At 45.3% G+C, this 21,558-nt stretch overlaps 1 protein-coding gene across 1 annotated transcript in view; it reads left to right on the top strand.

Annotated features, from left to right (window-relative positions):
• The window catches only part of insc (INSC spindle orientation adaptor protein), an 811,538-nt gene that overhangs the window by 751,689 nt on the left and 38,291 nt on the right, over positions 1-21,558 (top strand). Inside the window, exon 10 of the mRNA XM_086007893.1 lies at positions 14,184-14,250. Coding sequence (XP_085864019.1) covers positions 14,184-14,250 — 67 coding nt within the window. The remainder of the gene's footprint in view (positions 1-14,183; positions 14,251-21,558) is intronic.

Genomic DNA, 21,558 nt, shown 5'->3' with positions numbered 1-21,558 from the left:
GCATAAAAAGGTGTGAGAGAGGTAAAGCTAGGATTCATCAGCTCAAATGTGGTAACTAAGTCAGTGTCTGTGAATGATGTTGCCAACATATAAATGAGGAAGATGAGGGGATGGATCCTTAGAGGCTTCCAGAAGTGACAGTGTGGAGATGGGAAAAGAAACCATTGCTAGAGATGCTCTGGATGTGATTGGGTAGATAAGAGTGGAAGCAAGCAAGGCCAGTCTCATCAAGATGGACAAAAAAGCTGCTAGCGCTCGGGGTGCATGGGGGGGTGGGGGGTTGGGGTGGTGGTGGGGTGGTGTAATTTTAACCTTAACCCCACCCGGCAGGAAACTGAAGAGATTGGATCAAAGTTTACTCTCCATTGAAGTCTCACATGAAGGATAGTCATTCGAACAAAATACCCCAGGGCAGCCAATATCTGTGGAACTGTCTCACAGCAAGACCCAGTGGCCTTCTAGAGAGGAAGAGAGAAATTTAGGAATGAATATTTAAGCATTAATCATTTTTAAAATAACACAAGCAAAACTTTTTTCTCAGTAATAAAAGGAAACTGCTATAATGCCAGCTTTACCCTCCTCCATCCCCATATATTTAATGTTCAGTTTTTTTGCTTTCTTACTTTAAAAAAAATGGCCAGATGACTTAAACTTATGCCAGAGACTAGCAATCACTTCCTCCGCTAATGTGAAGCCCAAGAAGCTGCCCATGAGGTACTGTGCTACATTTATGCAAGACAGCTGTATCTGCATTCTAGTAAGGACAATGTAGGTATAACTTTGTGAGGTCCTGCTCTCAGTGTGGAACCTCAATAGACAGGAGCCAGGATAAGAAATAGGGCTATAACACTTCACTCTACTACAGCAGGTATCATTGTTTTTACTAAATCATGCTGGAACATGAACGAGAGATTTATATAGTGACTTATTTGCCTCTCAGAAATGTTTCATCGCACTCCAGGGACAATAATTTTCTTTGAAGTGCAGTGATTATTATGTAAGCATCCATGGCAAGCATAAATAAAGATCTCCGAACAGCAGTAAGATGAATGGTCAATTAATCTATTTTTGGGGAGGGAAGAAATGTTGCCCAGGACAGTAGGAGAACTCCCTATCCTCTATCAAATAGTGCTATAAGATCTTTAACAACCACTTGGACAGGTAGACCGGAGCCTCAGTTTAACACCTCATTCAAACAATGGTACCTCCAGCAATGCAGTGCTCCCTTAGGATGATACTGTCCTGTCAGCCTGTAAGCTGCAGGGTGATGCGCTATCAATCACTCAAAAGACTGAGGTTAAGCGAGTAACTAACAGGCTTTTATTAACAAGAGAATGAAGGTGTGCCTCAAGTGGTCGACCAGTCCAGAATACAGAGGGACTGTGGAGCAGTCACCTTTATACCTGGACTTGTGGGAGGAGTCAGCCGAGGCATGTACAGACATGTACACAGTGGAATACAAACAGTGGTTTACCACATTCACCCCTTGTTTAAAAATGAGTCCGGCAGGGTGAAGTGTATTAAAAGTTTGTGTATTGGAGTCTCTCCGGAGGTCTTGTCTGCCGCTGTGATCGACGTGGTGACGGCAGGGGTAGTGAAGCTTCCGGCGTCGAGTCCCGCGTAGGCTGGGGCACTGGTGTGTAGTCCTCGTGGGTGTCGAGCGGGGCCCAGGCGTGCCGTCTGCTGGGGTTGGATATTGGATCGTGGGTGGGGTGGTAGTGGGTAGTGGGTTACTGGGGCCCCTGAGGGTGCGAGGTCTCGTATGGAGACTGTGTCCTCCCGCCCGTCCGGGTACGCAATGTAAGCGTACTGGGGGTTGGCGTGGAGGAGGTCGACCCTCTCGACCAGGGGGTCCGTTTTATGGGTCCTCACATGCCTTCTCAGTAGGACCGGCCTTGGGGTCGTCAGCCATGGCGGTAGCGATGTCCCCGATGTGGACTTCCTTGAGAAGACAAACATTTTCTCATGAGGGGTGGCGTTAGTGGCAGTGCAGAGCAGTGACCGAATAGAGTGGAGCGCATCGGGGAGCACATCCTGCCAGCGGGAGGTCGGAAGGCCCCTAGACTTTAAGGCTAGCAGGGCGGCCTTCCAAACTGTCGCATTCTCTCTTTCCACCTGTCCGTTCCCCCGGGGGTTGTAACTGGTGGTCCTGCTTGTGGCAATACCCCTAGCGAGCAGGTACTGGCGGAGTTCGTCGCTCATAAACGATGAGCCCCGGTCGCTATGGATATAGCTGGGGAAACCAAACAGGGTGAAGAGGTCGTTTAGACATTTAATGACCGTGGCACTGGTCATGTCCGGGCAGGGGATGGCGAACGGGAAACGGGAGTACTCATCAATAATGTTGAGGAAGTACACATTACGGTCGGAGGAGGGGAGAGGCCCTTTAAAATCAACGCTCAGGCGCTCGAAGGGGCGAGTGGCTTTTATCAGGTGAGCCCTGTCTGGTCTATAAAAGTGCGGTTTGCACTCAGCGCAGACTTGGCAGTTCCTGGTCATGGTCCTGACCTCCTCAATGGAGTAAGGCAGGTTGCGGGCCTTGATGAAGTGGAAGAACCTGGTGACCCCCGGGTGGCAGAGGTCATTGTGGAGGGCCCGCAGTCTATCGATCTGCACGCTGGCGCAGGTGCCACGCGATAGAGCATCCGGGGGTTCATTGAGCTTCCCGGGCCGGTACAAGATCTCGTAATTGTAGGTGGAAAGTTCGATTCTCCACCTCAAGATCTTGTCGTTTTTGATTTTGCCCCTCTGCTTGTTGTTAAACATAAAAGCAACTGAACGCTGGTCAGTGAGCAGGGTAAAAGTGCTAGTAGGTGAGCACTTTGGTGATAGTGACCATAATATGGTAAGATTTAAGGTGGCCATGGAAAAGGACAGGGATGGGCCGGAAATAAAGGTTCTAAATTGGGGGAAGGCCGATTTTAATAGGATAAGGCAGGATCTGGCCAAAATGGACTGGGATCAGCTACTTGTAGGAAAATCCGCATCGGAGCAATGGGAGGCTTTCAGAAGGGAGATTGAGAACATACAATGGCAACATGTTCCCGTAAAGGTCAAGGGTGGTTCCAAAAACCACAGGGAACCTTGGATGTCAGGGGATATACGGGAATGGATTGGAAAAAAAGGAGGGCTTTTGGTAGATACAAAAGGCTAAAGACGGAGGAAGCCCTAGAGGAGTACAAAAAGTGCAGGGGGATACTTAAAAAAGAAATTAGGAGATCAAGGAGGGGCCATGAAATAACACTGGCAAGCAAAATAAAGGAAAATCCGAAGATGTTTTATAAGTATATTAAGGGTAAGAGGATAACTAGGGAAAAAATAGGGCCCATTAGGGACAAAAGTGGCAATCTGTGTGTGGAGCCGGAAGATGTAGGAGGGGTTCTGAATGAATTTTTTGCGTCTGTTTTCACTATGGAGAAGGACGATGTAGACATAGAAATAGGGCGGGGGGACTGTGATATGCTCGAACATATTAACATCGAGTGGGGGGAGGTATTGGCGGTTTTAGCTGGCCTAAAAATGGATAAATCCCCAGGCCCGGATGAAATGTATCCCAGGCTGCTGTGTGAGGCAAAGGAGGAGATTGCGGGGGCTCTAACACATATATTCAGGACCTCTCTGGCCACAGGGGATGTGCCAGAGGACTGGAGAACCGCTAATGTAGTACCATTATTCAAGAAGGGTAGTAGGGAAAAACCGGGGAACTACAGGCCAGTGAGCCTAACATCAGTGGTAGGAAAATTATTGGAAAAAATCCTGAGGGACAAAATGTGTCTCCACTTGGAGAGGCAAGGATTAATCAGGGATAGTCAACATGGCTTTGTCAAGGGAAGATCATGTCTGACTAATTTGATTGAATTTTTTGAGGGGGTGACTAGGTGTGTGGATGAGGGTAACGCAGTGGATGTGGTATACATGGATTTCAGTAAGGCCTTCGATAAAGTCCCGCACAGGAGACTGGTCAAGAAGGTAAGAGCCCATGGAATCCAGGGTGCCTTGGCACATTGGATACAAAACTGGCTTAGTGGCAGAAGGCAGAGGGTGATGGTCGAAGGTTGTTTTTGTGACTGGAAGCCTGTGGCCAGTGGGGTACCACAGGGATCGGTGCTGGGTCCCTTGCTGTTTGTGGTCTACATTAATGACTTGGATATGAATGTAAAGGGTATGATCAGTAAGTTCGCGGATGATACAAAAATTGGTAGGGTGGTAAATAGCGAGGAGGGTAGCCTCAGTCTGCAGGACGATATAGATGGGTTGGTCAGATGGGCGGAACAGTGGCAAATGGAATTTAACCCGGAAAAGTGCGAGGTGATGCACTTTGGGGGGACTAACAAGGCAAAGGAATACACAATGAATGGAAAGACCCTAGGCAAGACGGAGGGTCAGAGGGATCTGGGTGTGCAAGTACACAGATCCCTGAAGGCGGCGGAACAGGTGGATAAGGTGGTAAAAAAGGCATATGGGATACTTGCCTTCATTAGCCGAGGCATTGAATATAAGAGCAAGGAGGTTATGATGGAGCTGTATAAAACACTGGTTAGGCCACAGCTGGAATATTGTGTGCAGTTCTGGTCGCCACACTACAGGAAGGATGTGATCGCGTTAGAGAGGGTGCAGAGGAGGTTCACCAGGATGTTACCAGGGCTGGAGCGCTTCAGCTATGAAGAGAGACTGGGCAGGTTGGGTTTGTTTTCCTTGGAGCTGAGGAGGCTGAGGGGGGACATGATTGAGGTGTACAAAATTATGAGGGGCATAGATAGGATGGATGCTGAGGAGCTTTTTCCCTTAGTAGAGGGGTCGATAACTAGGGGGCATAGATTCAAGGTAAAGGGCGGGAGGTTTAGAGGGGATTTGAGAAAGAACTTTTTCACCCAGAGGGTGGTTGGAGTCTGGAACTCACTGCCTGAAAGGGTTGTGGAGGCAGAAACCCTCACAACATTTAAGAAGCATTTGGATGTGCACTTGAAATGCCATAGCATACAAGGCTACGGGCCAAATGCTGGAATATGGGATTAGATTAGACAGGGCTTGATGGCCGGCGTGGACACGATGGGCCGAAGGGCCTCTATCCGTGCTGTATTACTCTATGACTCGATGACTCTATGACTCTAAATCGTTTTCCGGCCAGGTAGTGCCTCCAATGACGAACAGCCTCCACGATAGCCTGGGCCTCCTTCTCAACAGCGGAGTGTCTGGTCTCCGGGCCCTGGAGGGTTCGTGAAAAGAAGGCCACGGGTCTCCCCGCCTGATTAAGGGTAGCAGCCAGGGCAAAGTCGGACGCGTCGCTTTCCACCTGGAAGGGGATGGATTCGTCCACTGCGTGCATGGTGGCTTTGGCAATGTCTTCCTTGATACGGTGGAAGGCTAAGCGGGCCTCTGCCGTCAAGGGAAAAGAGGTGGACTTGATCAGCGGACGGGCCTTGTCCGCATAGTAGGGGACCCACTGGGCGTAATAGGAGAAAAACCCTAGGCACCCCTTCAGGGCCTTGAGGCAGTGGGGCAGTGGGAGTTCCATAAGGGGACGCATCCGGTCGGGGTCGGGACCGATGACTCCGTGTTCCACAACACAGCCAAGGATGGCGAGGCGGGTTGTGCGGAATATGCACTTCTCCTTGTTATACGTCAGGTTCAGGAGTTGGGCGGTGCAGAGGAATTTTTCGAGGTTTGCGTCATGGTCCTGCAAGTCATGGCTGCAGATGGTCACATTGTCCAGATATGGGAAAGTGGCCTACAACGCATTTTGATCGACCATCCGGTCCATCTCCCTTTGGAAGACGGAGACCCCGTTGGTGACGCCAAAGGGAACCCTAAGGAAGTGATAGAGGCGGCCGTTTGCCTCAAAGGCAGTATACTGGCGGTCCTCAGGGCGGATAGGGAGCTGGTGGTACGCTGATTTCAGGTCAATGGTCGAGAAGACGCGGTACTGCGCGATCTGGTTGACCATATCAGCTATACGGGGGAGTGGGTAAGCGTCCAGCAGGGTGTAGCGATTTATTGTCTGGCTGTAGTCGATGACCAGGTGCTGCTTCTCGCCGGTCTTAACGACCACAACCTGGGCTCGCCAGGGGCTGGTGCTGCCCTCAATAATCCCCTCCTTCAGGAGCCGTTCCACTTCGGTTTTAATGAAAACCCTGTCCCCGGCACTGTATTGCCTGCTCTTTGTGGCGATGGGCTTACAGTCGGGGGTGAGGTTAGCAAACAGTGGGGGGGGGGTGACTCTGAGTGTGGAGAGGTTGCACCTGGTGCGCGCCGGTTTGTTTGGAAGCTGCTGGCTGCGGACTGTGAGTGGGGGGAGGGGTCCACCGTACGCCATCGTAACACTTTTAAGGTGGCACTGAAAATCTAACCCCAGTAGAACGGCAGTGCAGAGGTGGGGCAGGACCAGAAGTTTAAAATTATCGTACACAGTCCCGTCTACTAAGAGTGTCACCACGCAGTAGCCGCCAATGTCCGCCGACTGGGACTCGGAGGCCATAGAAATCCGCTGGTGCGCAGGCAGGAGAGCAACGCCGCACCGTGTCGGGGTGGATGAAGCTCTCCGTGCTGCCAGAGTCAAAAAGGCAGGTTGTTTCGTGACCATTTACCTTAATGTCCATTGTGGACCGGGCCAGTTGGTGTGGTCTCGCTTGGTCCAGCGTAACGGAGGCCAGCGTAGGGGTCGGTGTGTCGCTGCGGGTATCAGATGAGGCGGTGTTGGGGGCCAAGATGGCGGCTGGCGTCCAAGATGGCGGCGTCCATGATCCCCATGTGGCTGGAGGCGTCCAAAATGGCTGCTGTTCCGGTGGTTCGCACATGGCTGGGGAGGCCCAAGATGGCGGCCCGCATGGCCCACACGCGGCGCTGCTGGGGTTCGGGGTGGCTTTGGCCCTGCAGACGCTGGCGTAGTGTCCCTTCTTCCCGCAGCCCGAGCAGATCGCATTTTTCGCCGGGCAGCGCGCTCTGGGGTGTTTGGCCTGGCCACAGAAGTAGCATTTCTGGCCTTGGGACACTGCTGCGGTAGTTGGGCCGTTGCTGGGATGTGGCTGGGGTGGCACGGCGCTATGAGACGGTCCTACCGTGTCCCAGGCTGTCGTTCCCCGCGGCGTCCACGGTGCAGAGGAGTAGGCATCCATGCCCCGGTAGGCTGCGTCCAATGATAGTGCGAGTTCAGAGGCCTTGTTGAGGTCGCTGTCGGGTGTAATTGGACCTGTGGCCCGCCACAAAAGCGTCCCGGATAAGTTCCTCTGTGTACACGGCGGCCTTTACATCCTTACAACCACAGGCCCGGCCAAGCACAGACAGCGCCTGAAGGTATTCCTCGGTCGATTCCCCAGGTTGTTGTTTACAACTCCCCAGGAGGTGCCTGGCGTACACCTTGTTCACTGGGTGCGTGTACTGGTCCTTGAGGAGCTTGAGAGCAGCCGTGTACGAGGTGGCATCCTGGATGACCGAGTACGCTCGGTGGTTCACTTTGGAGATCAGGACATCCAGTTTGTCCTCATCCGATTTGACCGTTGCAGCGGAGGCGATCAGGAATTTTTCAAAGCACTTAAGCCAGTGAGCAAACTTGGTGGATGCGTCCGCCTCCCGATGGTCTAAGTCCAGGCATGCTGGTGTGAGGATCTTCTCCATTATAAAAAAATCTTGTTAATAAAATTGATGCGCTATCAATCACTCAAAAGACTGAGGTTAAGCGGGTAACTAACAGGCTTTTATTAACAAGAGAATGAAGGTGTGCCTCAAGTGGTCGACCAGTCCAGAATACAGAGGGACTGTGGAGCAGTCACCTTTATACCTGGACTCGTGGGAGGAGTCAGCCGAGGCATGTATAGACATGTACACAGTGGAATACAAACAGTGGTTTACCACACAGGGTTCTCAAAATTCCCGCATTCCCCAAGTTATGGATCATGGGGCCCTGTTTTGGACAAGTTATTAAAAACAGGGCACCCAAAATGGCTTCTGTAAACCTCGTGACCAATATGGACAGGATTTTTAAAACAGGACTCTGCCAGCAAGCAGGCCTGGAGACGAAACATTAAAATGCAGGAATCTGTGATCAGAGACTCTCTGGAGCCTAGCCAGAAAAAGTAAATACAGAATACGCATTTATTCGATTTGAGTCAAATCAAATTAGAATGGGCCCGTGATTGTGGCCATTAGCTTTCTGCATGTTTAATCGATAACAGCTTACAGTAGCCATCAAGGTAGGATGAGGACAATCAAGTCTTATCCATGACAAAGCAACCAGGACATCGGGGCCATTAGACCCGGAGATAACCACTCCTAAAGTAGTTAAAATAAATGGTTGTGATCGTTTAAAACAGCCCGCCAAAAGTTAAACAATGGACTGACCTGATTTGGCGCGCAGATAAGGAGTGGAAGAACGGGTATGATTGTAGGCCCATCAGTAGCAATCGCTCTCTTCGCTCTCTTCCCTTGACTCTAGTCCGTGGTCTTGGCTTGCTGCCGCTCGTACTCGTGCCCTGGCCTCGTGGCGGGTTCTCTTCTCGCTCCCCGCACCGCTCAACAACCAAGGACGCCCATTACACTGGGACCAAAGGCGGGAGGAGATTGAGACCCGAGTTCAAAGTCATACAGGACACACAGGCCACAAAAAGGGCAGATGAAACGAGACGAGACAAGATGAGACAAATAAGAAGGTAAAACCCGACAAGAGCAGAGAAGGGCAGCAAAAGACGCATTGGTAAAACCAAATGCCGAGTTATAAGCTGGCGTTTGGGGAAGAAATTAGCAGTGTATGTATGGACAGTGAGAATAAGTTGGCAATTGAACACTGCGAATAAGCTGGCGTTAGACACGGGTGTCCACGCCACAACGAATATACTGGTGTTCAAAGGATGGGTAGTAAAATCGAATAAGCAGTAAAGACCGCCAACCGCCCCGTTACTGCCGACGACCACCCGAGGGAGAAGAAGAAGAGAACCCATCGCGACGAGACGATGACGGTAGCTGAGGAGAGGGAAGGTGTGTTGCATCAACAGCTCCAGCACCGCGCCCTGAGACCACGTGGCGATGGAGTACCCCAAAGGACAGAAGACCAAACCTCGAAACTCACAACGTTAAAGCAATAGGTTTTGGATTGGTGAGCATGAATTCCGGGCCCCTCATAACTTAATCTAGTTAGGTATAAGGGGTGGGATAAGGATAAGGGGATTGTTAATGTAATTGTTTTTCCCTTGATGTGCCGTGTGTTCCCCATTCCCTGTATAAACGTAATTGTTTATGCCTGTATTTTATACCAGTAATTCTCATAAGACTGTGTTTTATTCTGTTTTAATAAAATCTTGGTTTTCTTACACCAAGCCACTTGTCTACTCGATTTTCTGCATCGCCGCCTGTACCTAAGTCCGGTGTCTAGAACCCAGGGGTGTGGGAGCAATTCGAACCGCTCAAGGGACAGTCAGAGGTGAAGCTGACTGGGCGCACGCGCCACACGTCACCCCCTACAGCCTAGAATACGTGCTCAAGTCTACAACCTTCCTACTCACAGGCAAGGTTTCTACCAAATGAGGCAAACATCCAACTCTTAATAAGTACTCATAAAACCACTGTAGTTCAATTCTATTATTTTCCTACTTTTCAGAAAGTTGAAGAACTGACTTTTAGTTTTAACAGTCAGTTTATGCGAAGAAGTGATTTAAACATTGATGCACTTTGACTGTGAATTTTAAGGGTCTCAAATCCTAAACTAGAGCTTGCAGAGTGCCTACATTTAGGATTAATTTTAAGATAAACAGTGGACAATATCATGAGCTAATCCTAGCCTTCTGAGAGTTGGGTCACTGGAAATAGGAGAGGATCAATTGTCACTTGAAGGATCGAAGGGCATTCATCTAAATTTGAGATTGAGGTTGTAATAAGATTATCCAGCAATTCCACTCATGCTGTGTCTAGCACATCAAAGTGTATCGCCATCCAATGCAATGTTTTATTCTCACGCTGTGTTACCCTCTAATAGAGCTGAAGCTCTGTAGAGATGGTGCCCTATGTGAGTAAAACTAAAAAAAGCAAGACCTTTACAGATAGGATGAAGAGTTTTATTTATTTGTAGTTTATAGTTGAATTTTTTTAGTGACAAGCCATAACAAAAGCACAGAAGTAATATTTTGCACTGTCTACCTAGGGGCATTTTGATTCAAGTATTTATAAATATAGATATCTACATTGATATAATGTGATGGCTATGGTCAACATCAGAATAGATACAAATAAAGTAATCAAACCTTTCAAAAATCGATACATTCCAATCTTATTACCTTTTACGCTGAATGTTGCAAAGTAGTTTTTCTTTTTTCCTCTCTCCTGTAGACACGACCTCTTGCTGGACTTTGTTTTCAATAGCCCCAGCTGCCCTTCAGTACTTCATGCAAGTACCCACTTTTCTTGTGTGAGTTTAGATAACGGGGCCCTGAAAATGCTTGGGCCAGTGATCCTGTGACCTCTGCCTATGACCCACATTAAAGTTCACAGGAGCGGTGGAGGTCCTCTATTTACACGGCAATGGCGGGCACCTGTCATTGCTAAAAGATCAGAAAATTGCTTCACTGCTGCCAGTTCTGGGGGTGCTGCCCCCTTCCTGGAAATAAATTGAGTGCTCACTTTGTAAGTGGACTACATTATAAGTTTTTCTCAGGGGTTCAGGCCATGACCTGACTGTAGGGCGGCATCACATGCAAAGCCTGATCCTTTTCACATTCAACATTTGCACGTGCAAATTTCCCAGCATGAGTCTCTAGATATTGATCCAAAGTGGGAGCCCTGCTGATTTTTCCCTTTCGCTGCTCAGGACTAGGACCATTTTCAACACCACAACTGCTGTCCTGGGTGAGATCAGCTCACTCAACATAAATCAGTTGTTGAACTTGAGATCTTCTGGTCTGTAGGGTTTAATTGATACACCGAGAGGTGCCTTTAGTAATCAGGGAAACACGTGTAATGTGTCTTATTTTACTCATGTGAAGGGATAATTACAGCCCTAGCCCTTTCGGACTACCCCAGATCAGGTGTACTCCCCAGACGTTCGCCCTCAACCAAAGTTAGAGACAGCCAAACTCCACAAGACGCTTAAATGGATCTAAAGGTTCAGGCTATCTCTCCCTAAAGGGAAGGAACGACCTGAAGATATTACCATCCTCTGGATAGCATTTTTAATAAGTTTAACTAGATTGTAACCTTCCGGATATTATGAGGGTCTGGAATACCCCCCAGAACTCTGCAACTCTTCACCAGAGAATATACAGGGATTTGAGTTTGCGAGGTTGATACAGAAATTACTCTGTGAGACAATTCTAAAAATATATAAATTTATTAAAGAACCAACATGTAGTTAACAGCTGGTGTATCCATCGCAACATTACAGTTCAAAAGCAATTAGCTTTCATTTCTTATTTCTTAGAGATCCTTATTCTCAAATCTTAACTTCGTTACATTTCTACTTTTCTTACTTATTACTAAATCCAGAACATCCACCAAAATCAATCACTTTGACTTCCCGAGACTCATAGTTAAAGACTTACAGAGATGCCTCTGACGAGTTGAGAAATGCTTTGCCAGTTCAGTGAGTGCTGCCTTTCTGTTGAAAAGGTGTATTTTTATACTCTTTTGGCAGTGATTTCTTCTTTGATGTTCTCTGCTGATGTCAGCTAATTGTTTTTATTGATGCCTCTGTTTGAATGCTTTCTATCTTACTATCAATTCAACTATTGCATGCATAATTATTTCTCTACCTTTAGGTGTTCCAAAAACCATCATAAAAACAATGACAGCAATGGTTTCTGTTTGCTATCATTCTTATCGAAGATTCTTCATTCAATTCTTAATATTGGCTTTACTGGTTTTTAGCAGACATTGTGACCCCCCTTACTGCTCCAAGTTCAATACAAACACAATGTAATTGCTTGGTGCTTCTATTGAAGTCATATTTTCAAAGCCTTCTTGTTGGTATTATATTTACTATATGTAAATCAAAACCACTTTAACTGTGTGTTTACTTGTTTTCTAGCTATCTCGATTGGTTGCATATTTAATCTTATAGTTCCTGTCTTCCAAGTTTAACATAAAAACTATTTGACCAGCAGGTGTTTCTTCACTTGATGTCATCTGTTCAAAGGCACTTGCCTCTTTTAATGTTTGTGTTTTTGTTTTATGTGTTATTTGGTAACACCTTAAACTGGGCATTCTCATTGTGTTTGTTGCAAACCGTAGACCTTTCGGAAGCACCAATGGTTTGCTTCAATCTTTCATTGTTTTAGTATATTTAACTAATTCCCATTTCAAAGCTTGTTTACAACGTTGTTATCAACTGATCTTTATCTTAGAAGCCTGTTCTCTGTTTACAGCCTATGTCTCTGAGGTTTTACATTTTTAAACCAGTATATCATGTACTAATAATATTAGAAATCTGTTCATGGTATCATGTATTTCTCCGAATCATGGCTATTCCTTCACACACGTTCAAACTCTCTGTTCTCTATAATGAACATAAGTGCTATAGTTTAAAAAGTTACTTAACAGATTTTGTTTTGCAATGGGGAGGGAGATTATTTTTACAAATAATTAAAAATTGGAACTCTAATCTCTTTTGTAATGATGGGTGGGATTTTGCCAATGGGGAGCTTTTGGAGGCGGGACTCCCACTTGTCGGGTTTCAGTCCCGCCTCCATCAACTTCTGGCCAACCCACGCTATTTTCCCTTGATTGACCTTGTTAAGCCCGCCCAGCAGGCTTAGCAGGCCAATTAAGGGAAAGCCGGTTACAGAGAACATCAACGTATGACTTTTCATCTGTCAAAAATGTTTGATAGATGAATTGTCATCGTTTGACAGCTCTGTGAAACTGTCAAACACTGGTATTCTCTGCAGTTTGATGAGTTCTTGAATTCAAGACTCATCAAACCTCTTTATTTAGCAGAAATTAGATGGTTGCTGCATTGGAGAATGCAGCAGCCATCTGTCATCTCTGCCGCGGAAGTGCGAGACTCTCCGCATACCCACCGATTGAAGCCTGCAGGAAGAAACAAAGGTAAGTAAACTTTTACTACCACTTTCCACTTACCTCACATACTCACCTCTCCACACTTGCACCCATCACTTACCTTCACAGTGCACTTTTGCAACCCTCCGACCACTGCAGACCCACTGCTCGCCTCAGTGACCCTGGCGGGGTTCAGAGCCTTTGGGAAACCCGCACTTGTGTGGGTAAAATGGGGATAATCCTCTTAGCTGCCTGTTAACTTCCTGTTAACAGGCAAATAAGTGGCACTAATCCCCTTCCTGCCTCCAAGGAGATGGGACTCGGCGCGGGTCGGCTACCCGCCTCCTGGCAAGATAGCATGGAGGTGGGTTGGGGGCGGGTTGGGCACCCACCCCCAGATTCTGCCATTTTTCTGGCAGTCCCACCTCCATACCCGCCTCCCCAGGGCTGGCAAGATGTGGCAAGATCTAAGGGGTGGAATTTCCACCATTTTTCTGGGGCTTCGGTGGTTCTTCCACTGAAGCTATGTTGGATGAGTGGAAGAACACCTGCAGAAGTTTGTCCCCTTCCCCCCTCCCCCACCGCAAGTTTTTTGCAGCTTTGTAAAAGCAGCTACTCTACGTTTGGTCTGTAACATTTAAAAAGAAATGCTCGCGCAACATAACGTTTCTCCATTAGTAATTTAATCTAACTGAACCTAAAAGGTTGCAAACATATTACATAGATATTTTGTTGGAAAAAAGCCAAAGAAATAAACTGCACTCAACACCTCCATTTACAGTGGTGTGCACCACAAGCCTTTTCAACACACAGAGTAGTTACAGTGGGACACACATTTAAACGTTTGCACCTGGACTCATTTTTATAATAAAGAAATAACTTTGATTTATATAGCGCCTTTCATGACCTCTATATCCCAAACGCTTCACAGCCAATTAAATCTTTTGAAATATAATGACTGTTGTAATATAGGGAAACACAGCAGCCAATTTGCGCACAGCAAGATCCCACAAACACAACCTAATAATCTGTTTTGCGATGTTGCTTGAGGGATGAATATTGGAAAGGACACCAGGAGGCATCATCTTTAGGACAAGAGAGGAAAAATTGCAACCTGAGAATGTTAAAAACTATTTCAGGTATTACTGTATCAATCTTGTTAATTTGCACACAATGTGATGTTTGTTTATGTACTGTATCCAATACAGGTGGTGACAATACTGGCAAATATGGCTGTATTAGACCAATGTGCTTCTGAGATGATAAAGGAAAATGGTAAATATTTGCTTAGCTTTTTCTGTTTTAACGTGTGACAGAAGGGTACTTACAATTTATAGGCTCAACTATACATTTAGACATTGGATTTTATGGGCAATTCATAAGGCCTACCAGAATGATACATTAAGTACTTTAACTGTGAGAATCTAGATACAGTAATAAGTCTTAAGTAATATGGATTATCCTGCTAAATAAATTATTCGTTGAAAATTAGGATAAGAATGGAAGTCAGGCAGAACGTTTTCATTCAAAGCACAGTAGACTTGAGGGAGAAATTACCTGTGAAGTCCTTGAAAACAAACAGTATGAAAGGGTTCAGAAGACAATTAGATGGGGTGAAATTGGTCAACACCAGTAGTGCACTTAAATGGAAACGAAAATCAGGCGCAGTGTAAAATGGACTGTCGATTTGCTATCGACCCATTTGGCATTACTGACTGATTTCACCCCGGATGTGTTCTGGGAGAGGAGTTATTGAGAGATATGCAGATTTAAATCAGGCTCTGTGATATCAGTAATTAATGCGTTACTATGAAATTCTTTTATCTGCTATGTTACCTAAGGTGGATAGAGGAATTTCATGCAAACACATTAATGTATTTGTTCCTAATATTGCACAGCCCAAAGCTAAGAAGGCACTTAGAAGGGGTTGATCTATCAAAAATGCCTGTTGAGGCAAGTGGCCAATTCCTATTCCATCCCTTATTTTTATGCCATCTACAAATATCAATATCATACCATCTCTACCCAAGCCCAAAATCATTTATATATAGCGAAAACATAAGTGGACACAACACTGGAGTATATCACTTCCAACCCTACTCCAATTCAAGGAACAATCAATAACCCTAATCCTTTGTTTCCTTTCTGAACCTCTGATCTTAAAGATTTTGGTGACTCACCACCTTCAACACCTGCAAAATTTTTGACAGGTTGTGGCATCGTGCACTTGTAAATATTAACATTACATGGCATTTCACCAAAGTTATGGTCATGGCTATCCAGTTCTCTTTCTAATTGGTCTTTCCATTAGGGGTTTACCAGGACTCTCTTCTCTTTCCTGTTTCATGTCAATAACCTCCTCCGCTCAATATCTAACTCTTTTAGTACCATTCTACAGTCACCAACCAACTTTGTTCAGATTGCACATCCTCTGTGCTTATATTCTGTAACAGTACAATGGCTAAATTACTACATCTGGATCTTCTCTATAACCTTCAGTATGACAACAAAAGTCTTAGTCCTGCAAACTTATGAGCCAGAATTATGGCAGTTACACCAGGATTGTGCCTGCTGACACCTGCCAGCACTGACCCAGCGGAGTTTTCAGGGCCAGCGGTAGGACACCTTATTTACATGGAACAAGTGGGTTCCTGTTCCATTATGGGCGTATCTCTGATACCCAACTGCCTGGAAATTCGGCACCTGTTTGCCATCGGGTGGGGTGAGGGATCATAGGCAGTTCCCATGCAGCCCCTCTATAAGGGAGCCAACAATGATTTTTTTTAAATCTCCTTTCTTTGGACCACATGCCAGGCTTGAATTGACCCCTACTTGCACTCTTCTGGAAACCGCTGCACCTCACCTCTCTCAATAACACTGAACTTTCTGTATAGCCCAAGTCTATTCAAGACCAGACTATTGCTACCATATCTGGGTTATTCATTGTTACTGAACTGAAGTAGGGTTGGAAGTGATATACTCTAGAAGTCAGTGTTGTGTCCACTTATGTTTTCGCTATATACAGCATGAGTACATCTCACTTTCCTGGACAAGGAGCTAGAAAAAGCTTGTTATCTGATAGTTTCCCTAACCTCCTAACTTTTTCTCTTAATTGCCAGCTTTCTTGATTGTTTTTTATTGATGCTACTATGGTGAGTGCTTCTGTGAACATCTTTTATTCTTTCTGTGTTTCACTTATATGGCCCTGTGTTAATTTTTGCTTGGAGCAGCTGCAGCTTAACTACATCTGACACAAATTCTGTCTTTTATATGATGTTTCTTCCCCTTTCTCTTTTTTCCTACTAAAATCCTCGCTTATCTTTCAGCTTTAGTTCTGAGAAAGAGTTACACCTGAAATGTTAACCTGTCTTTTCTCTTTACAGATGCTGATGAGCCAGTCGTGTATTTTAGCATTTTTTGTTTTTGTTTTTGCCGTCCCCCCGCCTCCCCCTTAAACTGATTCAGCCTGCTATGCCACTGATCTATTTATCAGCGATTGAAGAGAACTGATCATCCATCAGGATTGATCAGAAGGTTCAAAAAATACAGCATGAGTACAGTGAACTGCTAAATTACATTCCAGGCGCTTGAGTACAGATGTGAAAAGCTCTGACATTGTCCCCCTTTCACAGCGATGTAGGTGACTAGTATAATTGGGCACGCCCTACACTCTGCTACAAATGAGGCTGATGCTGCACTCGTTGGTATAACAGGGGCATAAGTTCCTTGAAGAAATACATAAATCTTTCCTGGTACTGGGTAATAAAAGGCCAGATGTTCCAATCAGACTTGTGGTTAGATCTTGCTGGTTTAAGTATTTTGACAGCCAGACATAACGATGTTGAACTATCAAAACTTTTATAGCATCAGTTCCGGATCTATTATTTTAGCACGTCACATTAATGATAATGGTTTGCATTTAATCATAAACATCCTTTCCTTTAGTGTAATCCTAATGTAACTAGAGCTTTCTTCTACACAGAAAATGTTTGCACTGGTGCGATGTAATGCATGTGCCCACAATTCTTAATGAAAATGATTGTAAATCATATGATATTTTAACAGTCACATTTACTACCTGTTGATTGCATGAATAGCAACAAATTGCATTATGAGAAGAGAAAGTGTTTTCCAAATTTATTCACTGAGGTAGTAACAGCAATAACCTAATGGTGGTGGCAGAGAGCCAATAAACATCACCAGAGCAGAGAGGGAACAAGCTTTATTGGTATCAATATGTTAGTAAGCTCATGAATTTCATTCAAATGTTAATGAAGTAACAGCAGTGACTGGAAAATTCCATTATGTAATTGCTTCCGATCAAAAATATTAAAAATTGCGGAAGTTCATATGAATCAGATCCATTTATTTCTGGAAAAGAAAATTGTAAAATTCATATATAAAATAAATGCAACTATTGCAAGCTAAAGTTCACATTTTAGACTAATCATTTTTTTAAATATATAAAATGGGGTGAATTAGATTATGCTTGTCAAGACATGTTATTAGACAAAAGTGCCTGTTCTCTGTCAGATCCGGTTTTGCCTCAGCACACACTCGGCTTCACTTGCATGCATGACATCTCGTCATTTTTTTATGTGCAATGAATTTGTTTTGCCTGACCTTTCCACATAAAGCCACTGTTGTTCCATTACATTTTCTGGGTGGTTGTTACAGTCAGTTTTTCTTCTCTTGCAATCACCGTGAGTACAGAAGTGCCTCTTTGAATTTCTGTGATTTGTGTTTCAGTGCCTCTTTGTGCTCAGTTCCCCCATTTTTTCCCCAAAACTAAATAAAATAGAATTGTTGTTGCAAAACGTTTTCTTGACTAGGAAATGGCACCAGAGATGAAAGAACTGGCCCCTGACCCTCGAAACCTCTTCTAATCCAAAGAGTCCACCAGTATTGTTATTGGCTCCTTTCAATATTTGGACACCCCCTCGATTCCATAGCTGCTTGTAAAAGGGCCTTGGTTTCACTCAAATCAATGCGTTCTTTTATAATTAGCAGGATCGTGGGAACATAGGAAAGTACAAGATTGAAAAAGTTTCCGCAGTCCATCTGGCCAATCCCGAAAACTAATGCCGCTTCATCACTTCAAGTATCTATCAATTCTCCCTTAAATTTTTCCACACTATCTGACTCTGCTGTCTCTTTAAACAACCTGATCAACACATTCACTATCCTTTGCTTAAAGGTGTTAAATCGAAACTATCTATAAACATTCCTTCTTCTGAGCTTGAGATGAAATTAAAATGTATCTTTATCTGTGGCCACCTATCTTTCAAATAGTTTACCCTGTTCCAAGGCAGCCTTGATTTCAGGACTACTATCAAGAACAATTTCTTTCCTTCAGCTGTTAGGCTGAACACTGACATTTATTCATTTCATTCTGAATATCAATCACCTCACCTGTCCTCTAGGAATAATTGTCATAGTGCTAACACTCAACACTGATGTTGTTTTCAGTCATTCTTGGTCTCATTCCTTCAGTGCCAAGACCTGTTTTTGAGCTAGTCATTTTTTGGAATCTCGGCTTTGGTTCTCTACTGCTCCCCCTGTTTATTTCTACTACTCCTCCTCACCTCCTACCTACAAGATATATTCCTCCCTATGCTTTGTCTCATTTTTCTTACAAAGTTCTAATGAAGGGTCTGTACTTGGAACATTAACCTGCTTTTTTTCCCTTTTGATATGCTGATTGTTAAGTCTGTGTGTTGTAGTGAGAATTACTACACAGACCACAAGAGTAAATTCAACAGGTCTTTACTGGTTGGAGGTCGGACTAAACTGAATACAATATTATTACACTGTGCTTATATACCGGTGTGGTCACCACCGGTATTACGTATACAGCAGCCAAAGAAAGTAGTACCTTTCTTAAGGTGGACCAGGCTTAAGTTCTCTTAAGATGGAACAGGTTACATACACCACTATCCTCCCTTTTTAGCTTAACAGTCATATCCCCAAATAAACATAACATATATACATATATAACTTCAGGTATAACAGTTCAAAGGTTCAGTCTCTCAGGAGGCTTTCTGATTCGGCTTGGATAACGCCTTTCAGTGGTCTCTGATTCTTGTTGTTGAGGTGCCTCCTCTAGTTGGTTGCCAATGTATTGGGTGTCATCATCATCAAATACATTCTCGGCCGAGGTAGATGCTTCAGGTTCATGAACGTCTTCCACAGCTGTCTCTGTCACAACCATGGGTTCGACCCTTGCTCTCGACTCTACCAGTTGATCCGCATGACGCCTTATCACATTATGACCAATATCTACGGTGTACATCAGAGGTCCTTGTCTGGCCCGGATTGTTCCAGACTGCCATTTGTCGTTTCCATAGCCCCTTGCCATCACTGGTTGTCCTACGTCGAAAGTTTGAGTGGTCTTGCTGTTAATATGCCGAAACTGTTTGTTTTCCACTTCCTTCCGCACATTTGGTTTTAACAAGTCCAACTTGGACCGCAACCTCCTGTTATAAAACATCATAGCAGGACTTTGGTTAGTCACAGCATGATCGGCGTTTCTATATGACATCAGGAACTTATCGACCTTGTGTTGCAGCGGAATCTGATCATCATTCATGGCCTTAATAGCCTTTTTGAATGTCTGGACAAATCTTTCAGCCAACCCGTTTGTCGCCGGATGATATGGGGCAGAGGTATAATGTTTAACTCCATTCTTCTTTAAGAATTGTTGGAATTCTTCCGATACAAACTGTGGTCCGTTGTCCGAACAGATCTGTTCTGGCAATCCGTTCCTTGCGAATATTGTTCTTAACACCGCAATTGTCTTTTCTGAAGTAGTGGTATTCATCTTGATGACTTCTGGCCATTTGGAATGTGCGTCCACCGCGATTAGGAACATGGAGTCCATGAATGGACCAGCAAAGTCAATGTGTACGCGTTGCCATGGGGCTGAAGGCCATTCCCATGGGTGTAGCGGTGCTATCGGAGGTGCATTTTGCACTTTTTGACACCCAGCGCAGCTTTTCGTTAACTCCTCAATCTGTTGGTCAATACCCGGCCACCATACGTAAGCCCTAGCAAGACTTTTCATTTTAACTCCCCCCAGATGACCTTCATGTAGTTCTTTTAAAACTCTTTCCCTTAACTTGGGAGGAATAATCACTCTTGTCCCGTACATCAAAGTACCATGGCAGACAGACAGCTGGTCTCGCCTTGCCGAGAATGCCGGTAACAGAGGATCACCCCGTGTTGGCCATCCTTTCACTGTCACTGCGTAGACTCTGGACAGTGTCGGGTCGTTCCTGGTTTCTCTTTCAATACTTGCGTTGGTGACAGGTAAACACTCGATAATGGTCGAATGAAGTCACTCAACAGGGTCAACTTCCGTCGTGTCTTCATCTTCAGGTAGTGGCAGGCGCGACAAGCCATCAGCATTGCCATGCTGTTTCGTACCTTTGAATTCTATCTGATATTGATGTGCCCCTAAGAAAAGAGACCATCTCTGGAGACGCTGTGCTGTCATCACCCAAACACCCTTCTTAGGGTTAAAAATGGACACCAACGGTTGATGGTCCGTCAGAAGTGTGAATTTTTGGCCCTATAGGTAATGATTAAACTTCTTCACTCCCCATACAAGGCTAAGGGCCTCCCTATCGATCTGCGCATAGTTGCGCTCAGCGGAGGTCAATGATCTGGATGCAAACGCGACTGGCCTTTCCGTGCCATTTGGCAATTTATGTGAGAGTACTGCCCCAATACCATATGGAGAAGCATCACAAGCCAACCGAATAGGCAGTGTCGGGTTGAAGTGAGCCAACACTTCCTCTGAGGTGATCAATTCTTTGCTTTTGCGAAATGCCTTCTTACAGTTTTTGCCCCAGTCCCATGGTACCCCTTTCTGTAAAAGAGCGTTCAACGGATGCAGCACCGTGGATAGATTTGGCAGAAATTTATGGTAATAGTTAATTAATCCTAGAAACTACCTCAACTGAGAGACATTCTCCGGAGCGGGAGCCTTTACAACTGCCGCTATCTTGTCAGGAGCCTTATGAAGCCCCTCCCGGTCAATGACATGACCACAGTACGAGATCCGCTTCTGGAAGAACTCACATTTCTGCCGATTTACTCTAAGTCCATACTCTTTCAGTCTGTTGAGCACCAGTTCCAAGTTAGCGAGATGCTGTTCATCACCATCACCGGTGATCAGAATGTCGTCCAGGTAACATTGTGTGCCTGGAATTCCCTGTAATACCTGCTCCATGGCCCTCTGCCAAATTGCTGGAGCCGATGCCACACCAAAAACCAGCCTATTGTACCGGTACAACCCTCGATGCATGTTGATCGTGAGGTATTGGCGTGACTCTTCTTCAACCTCCATCTGCAAGTACGCCTGCGCCAGGTCTATCTTGGTGAAGTGTTTCCCGCCAGACAGTGAAGCGAAAATATCCTCAATCCGTGGAAGCGGATACTGCACCGTGTGAAGCACCGGATTAACGGTGATCTTGAAGTCTCCACAGATGCGAACCTTCCCTGGATCTCCTGGCTTATTGTTCGCAGGACGTTTCATAACGGGAACAATGGGCGTAGCCCACTCACTCCAATCTACTTTAG

This window comes from Somniosus microcephalus, chromosome 15 (assembly GCF_052327205.1).
Source record: "Somniosus microcephalus isolate GS21.2 chromosome 15, FLI_Smic_1.0, whole genome shotgun sequence".
Classification (NCBI taxonomy): Eukaryota; Metazoa; Chordata; class Chondrichthyes; order Squaliformes; family Somniosidae; genus Somniosus; species Somniosus microcephalus.
Note: the sequence above shows the minus strand (reverse complement) of the source record. Positions and strands in the feature narration are given on the sequence as shown.